Raw genomic sequence first — 6,087 nt, forward strand, 5'->3', positions numbered from 1 at the left:
GATACCATGTCTGTAGGGATTCAACAATAGAGGTTATGTCCATAAAATCTGAAACCAATTTAGTTTAAAATTAGTTTGACTCGTACTGTGTTAAAATTAGTTACTCCTTTCATTAATGCGGTCTAGAAAGCATGCCTATAGGATCCATTTTGCTCATTTAAAACTGTTACTGCTTTGCCGTTTTTGAATCAGTAATAGATATCATGCTTATAGGGTATCATTAATACACACCTAGGCAAGCCTTAAGTAATAACGATAAAATTGAATCCGCCTTTGTTTAATTAGCAACCGCTACAACCAGCAGGCAGTCCTGATTCGGACTTCTTATCTGATTTATGTAATAAATTGGTGTGCTTCAACAACTAAAACTCCCATGTCTTAGTACTTTGAATTCTGGCCCTAAATGTGTTTTAAGTCATGCTATTTATGTGCTTTACTTGAGGAGGTATATATGAGCCTTCTAGTTGTTATCATGTTTCCCCTAATATGCAGTCCTATATGTTTTGAATGTCGCCTTAGTCTTTTTACCTTTAAAACCCAAGAGTCAGCCGAAAAATCCTCCCTCTCATAGGAATAGTAGTCCTAAATCCCTCCGGGACTGACAGGAATGGGATGGGTAATAGCATGCAATAGAGGTCGAGACCAATTCGCGCTTTAATACCTTAACGGGGTGGGAAAGGTAGATATGGATATGATGACCGGTGCGCTAATACCACGTGTAGCCCCTCTTTTGAGGAGTGATTACCGGGTATTGCTTTGATGTGATCCATATTACAAATAAACCTAGCACCCCCTTTATATTCATTAGCATGTTTAGTTATAACTCTTTCAAAACTTTGTTTTATTCTATCACTTACAAACATTTGTGTATTTAAAATCCCCTCTTATTTGAGCTTATTTGTTTACTTGTTAATTGCACAAATTCACAAAGAACTATCTGGCCGGGAACCACACTAGTGGATCCTGAGGGGTGCCTAACACCTTCCCCTTGGGATAATTTCAAGCCCTTACCCTATCTCTGGTTATCAAAAATAGTCGTAGTTGAACCCCATAGGTGCCCTAACGCACCTTAAAATCGTTAGGTGGCGACTCTTCAAAATTGCAAACCCCTTTCCCAAAAGGAAAGAGTTGTCCCAATCGAATGTCACAAACCCGATTCCGTGAAGGAAAAAGGGGGCGTGACACCTGCGCCTCTAGCCATCCTACAAATTCGTTGTCCAACCTCGAACGATCATCCCGCTGATAATGTGTAGCCACCCTGCAGACTCCCTCGGTATAGTCTGGGGACGGTCAAACTGGCGAAGTACACGCTCTATGGCATGATGCTCCACAACATTGAGGCACATCATCGGGACAAAAATGCTCCAAAGCAGTCGGTCGACCGAGCAATAATCGGGAAGATCATCTAGCAACTCGTCGTTGTATGGCGTCCGGATGAACTATCAAATAATAACATAAAAGTGGGTATGCGCAACACAAGTGAATTTATAACAAGTAAGTTTAGGTACATATTTACCTGTCGGGCCTCCAACATATCCAACACATCCCTGACAAGCGGGAGATTACGATGAGCATCACTGCCTCGGTAGTTCCCATGCCGGAGAACCCACCTCCTAGCTAGAGGGAGAAACGGAGGTGCTACACCCAGCTCTAATGGTGGTAGAGGTGGCTGCAACGGCAGGATCCGCTCCCAGGCCCAAACCTAAGATAAAAGGTTGACGTAAATTTTAAGAGTCATTTTGACTATATAGAATTCGAAGTAACGAACAGAGTATTCGAATATGTTGTCACCTGTAGAAGCGGCAGAAAACCTCATATGTCCACCTGGGTGCCCATGCTAGCCCGACACATACTCCTGTACAGGTATGCGAGAACAGCAGCACCCCAGCTGTACTGGGGTAACTCATCTAGCTGCCGCAGATGATGCAGAAAGCGCAGACTCACTAGATTTCCCAAAGTGTTCGGGAACAAGACACCCCCAAAAAAAAGGAACAACGCCAACCTCGTGTACCGGTGAATATGGAGATCCTCTGTCTCGCCGGTAATGTCGGGGTGCAATACCTCCATATGCTGTCTGATAGCTGTTACAGAAATGCGACTGCCCCCTCTAACTGCAGCTCACCTTGTGGTCTGAAACTAGTATACTGCCCCAGCAAATCCAAATATTGGGGACGCGTCATAGCTCTCATATACTGGGGCAGTGCAACGGCCAGTCCATCAACACGCAGCCCATATAAAACCTGAACATCCTGAAGCATGATGGTGGCCTCTCTAGTGGGCAGGTGAAAAGTGTGCATCTCTGGTCGCCACCGCTCTATCAACGCCGTGATGAGAGACCAGTCGAGCTGCAGCCGCCCAATCTCAAAAATCCTATAGAAGCCCGTAGTAATGAGGCGCTCGACTACGCGAGGATGGAAAGCTCTCTCCCTCAAAAAGTCCCACAAGTCGTCCGGTCTCCTGGCGCGGAGAGTCTGATCCACTAGATGTCCCTCCCATACGTAGGCGGACCTATGGTCGCCCTGTAACACTAATATCTGATCCGAGGTTGGTCCAGGATGCACAGGTGGCAAGTCCAAGTTGTCTACTGTAAATTAAACAATATTAATTGTGTGTTTCTGTTATAATAATTAATATTTAATTATTTAATAGGAAAGAGTATATAACTATGGGTGTCAATTATCCTGAATTCTTATGTGTGTCAATTATCCTGAATTCTTATGTGTGTCAATTCCAAGCTCGATATTTGAGGCCCAGTAGCACCAAGCTATCTTGAATTCTTATGTGTGTCAATTTCAATATTTTTAGAATTTTGTTTGTGTTATAATTATTAATATTTAATTGGACAGAGTATATAACTATGGGTTCCAGGCTCGATATTTGAGGCCCGGTAGCACCAAGCTATCATGAATTCTTATGTGTGTCAATTTCAATATTTTTAGAATTTTGTTTGTGTTATAATAATTAATATTTGATTATTTAATAGGACAGAGTATATAACTGTGGGTTCCAGGCTCGATATTTGAGGCCCAGTAGCACCAAGCTATCCTGAATTCTTATGTGTGTCAATTTCAATATTTTTAGAATTTTGTTTGTGTTATAATAATTAATATTTATTATTTAATAGGACAGAATATATAACTATGGGTTCCAGGCTCGATATTTGAGGCCCAGTAGCACCAAGCTATCCTGAATTCTTTTGTGTGTCAATTTCAATATTTTTAGAATTTTGTTAGTTTTATAAATTAAATAATTAATTTTTAATTGGACAGGGTATACAACTATGAGTTCCACGCTCGATATTTAATTTGACAACATATATTAATTTGTTAGTTCTATAAGTTTATTTTATAAATTAAATAAGTAATTTTTGTAAAGTGTAATTAGATAGAGTTTGTAGTTAGTNAGTGTAATTGGATAGAGTTTGTAGTTAGTACATACTTAAACTACAGAGACTCTACGCTAAAAGGCTCTATATTTTACTACGCTAAAAGGCCACTATTCTTTACGCAAATAAATAATCTAAACTAAATAAAAAAACAAATATATGAACATAACATTCACGAAATTACATATAAAACAGTAAAAGATATTTGTGAACAATTTCATTAACAATAAAAATTATTTCTCAACTTTAAACTATTTTTTTAAAACACTAATAATTTAATCCTGGAAAAAATAACATACAAATTTAATCGCAAACATAATACAAATCAACGTGGAAACACATTCAAGAAAACAAATATGTATATGCTCTACGAGTTTCTGACATAAACTAAATCGGAATACCTCGATTTATGTTTTTTGAAATATCGAAAATTTGAAATTTTGACCCCGAAAGAAGGAATCCACAACAATCGAAGGCTTGGGTAAAGACAAGACAGCTTAAGCTTCACTGAAAGAAGAAAAGCTTTTTGTATGCTAGACCTACGCTCTTCACTTTTTGTGTGACGGATGGGGCCCAAGTTTTTTTTTTAATCGAAGGTGGGGACCAGCAGAAATGGTGTGTGTGTGTGTGTGTGTGGGGATTTAAAATGACCACCGGTTCTGTCGTGGGGAAGAAGGAGGGGTTAGTACTATACTGCATTTTCCTATAAAAAACCAATAATTAAATAAAACGTAGTATAATACTGCGTTTTACGTAGAAATGTGTAACTTTTTTTTTTTCAACTGTATAAACGTATTTTATGTTAAAAACCCATTATTTCAGTTTCGGACTCTTTCCTCAGGTAAGTCTGACAGTACACCATACATCTTAGATTGTTTCTACTGTTTTCCTGGTTGACCAGAAACTTTCTGTACTTTTCTAGTTTGGTTATTTTCCAAGACTGGAAATCTTCATCTGGGGAAAAACTTCCTCAGGTAAGTCTCACAGTACAGTGTACATCTCAATCTTGATTGCTTTAGGATCTGAGCTTTTTTGGCTTTCTTCAAAATTTGCAATTTGATTTCACATTGAGCTCAGCCTATAGTGGTCAACAGTGACTAGCTAGCTAATTTTCCTGTGAAATTTATTTTATTAGAAGATGGGTTCAATCCAAAAAACAGTTTACTATTGCTCAGTATCTAAAGGGGGTCAACTTCTATATGCATATAATAATGGTGAAGATCTTGATATTGAGAACTTGGCTGCATTGTGCTTAGAAAGAATTCCTCCTTTTCATAAATGGTATTTTCAGACTATGGCTAAAAAGACTTTTGGGTTTTTGATTGAAAGTGATGAGTATGTTTACTTTGCTATTGTAGATGAGGGTCTTGGTAATGTTGAAGTTTTAAGGTTTCTTGAACAATTAAAGGATGAATTTAGAAAATTGGCTAAAAGGGGTTCTTGTTGGACTATGTCTAATCTAAACTCACTTTGTTTACAAGAAAAATCAATTCCTGTTATTTTACCATGTCGAAATGTCAATGGGCAAATTGAGGGTGATGCTTCAACAAAAGTGTTGTTATTGGGCAAGCCTAGTAGACAAGAAAAGAAGAAAAAGAAGGATCATGTTATTGCTATTAGAGATAATGAGGTGGAGGAGCAGCAAAAATCTACAGAACAAGTTATGGTTGAATCAGCAGTTCCTCCAATTTTATCACAGAAAGAGTTGAGCTTGGTAAGTACCATATCAAGATCTCGAAACTTTCAAAGGAGGTGGTGTCGCCATGTACGCATTGTCCTTGCTATTGATGTTGTGGTATGTCTTGTGTTGTTTGTTATCTGGTTAGTTATTTGTGAAGGTACAAAGTGCCTTCACTAAAGTTGTTCTGCTGATATCTTCCCTTAATACTTGGAGCCGAGGAGGTCATTGTTCAAACTTCTTTTGAAGTACCTCAGCAAAGTGTTGCATCACGAAAGGAATTTTTGAAGAAAGTCGATAATGAAACTTATATCAAGTATAAGTTTCATCAAAGTATAGTTAAAAACTCATGTTGTACAGGAATCACTTTGGACGGACAGAGTGGGGGATGCAGTAGATTACAAGCGATGCGAGGTTCTTGTTGGTCTATTATTGTCCAAGTTAGGTCAGGTTCATCGTTACTCTTTGTAACTTCCATATGAGTGCTTCATTTAAATATTTTAAGTGTTCTTTCTTTTCTATTTGGATTGAGACGGGGCTAATTGGAGCAATATGGAACCAACCCCGACTTGTTTGAGGTTGAGGCATAGTAGTAGTAGTAGTTGCAATTTTTTCTTTTCCATTGCATCATGTGTATATACAAGTGCCTGGTTACACGTCTAAAGATATTTTTGCTGCTTTCATCGATTAAAAGTTCGCTCTGAAGTTAAATAATACAACATTTCTTCTTCTGCTATGTGAACTATTTCTATGTTTCTTCCCCATCGATAATAAGTCCGCTTATCCTATAGCATTTCTTATGATCTCTTGAGCATATAAATAAAAGTGTTTGAGGCAGAGACTTAGTAAATTGTCATTCTAATTCTACTCTGAGTGTCTTCCTTTATATCTTTTATTGTTGAAGGGTAATTGCCAAATTTTGGGTCGGGTGGGGGGCTGTAGGCCGTATCCCTTTAACTTTGCTGGAGAAGTGGTTTGAGGAACATCTTAAAAATTGAATGTTACTCCTCCACCCAGAATGTAT

The 6,087-nt window shown here is 38.3% G+C and overlaps 2 protein-coding genes across 2 annotated transcripts; one reads left to right on the forward strand and one right to left on the reverse strand.

Annotated features, from left to right (window-relative positions):
* Positions 1-1,202: 1,202 nt before the first annotated feature.
* LOC109218274 (serine/threonine-protein phosphatase 7 long form homolog) lies at positions 1,203-4,199 on the reverse strand. Its single transcript, XM_019382628.1, has 6 exons — positions 4,196-4,199; positions 2,194-2,584; positions 2,003-2,081; positions 1,825-1,911; positions 1,517-1,669; positions 1,203-1,439 (listed from the first exon to the last, which is right to left on the reverse strand). Exons 1-6 carry the CDS (start codon positions 4,197-4,199, stop codon positions 1,203-1,205), a joined length of 951 nt encoding a protein of 316 aa, XP_019238173.1.
* On the forward strand, positions 4,163-5,799 carry LOC109218277 (phytolongin Phyl1.1-like). The gene has a single exon (XM_019382632.1). It carries the CDS (start codon positions 4,524-4,526, stop codon positions 5,241-5,243), a length of 720 nt encoding a protein of 239 aa, XP_019238177.1. The 5' UTR covers positions 4,163-4,523; the 3' UTR covers positions 5,244-5,799.
* The last annotated feature ends 288 nt before the right edge of the window (positions 5,800-6,087 follow it).

The sequence above is a fragment of the Nicotiana attenuata genome, unplaced genomic scaffold (genome assembly GCF_001879085.1).
Source record: "Nicotiana attenuata strain UT unplaced genomic scaffold, NIATTr2, whole genome shotgun sequence".
In the NCBI taxonomy this organism is placed as follows: domain Eukaryota; kingdom Viridiplantae; phylum Streptophyta; class Magnoliopsida; order Solanales; family Solanaceae; genus Nicotiana; species Nicotiana attenuata.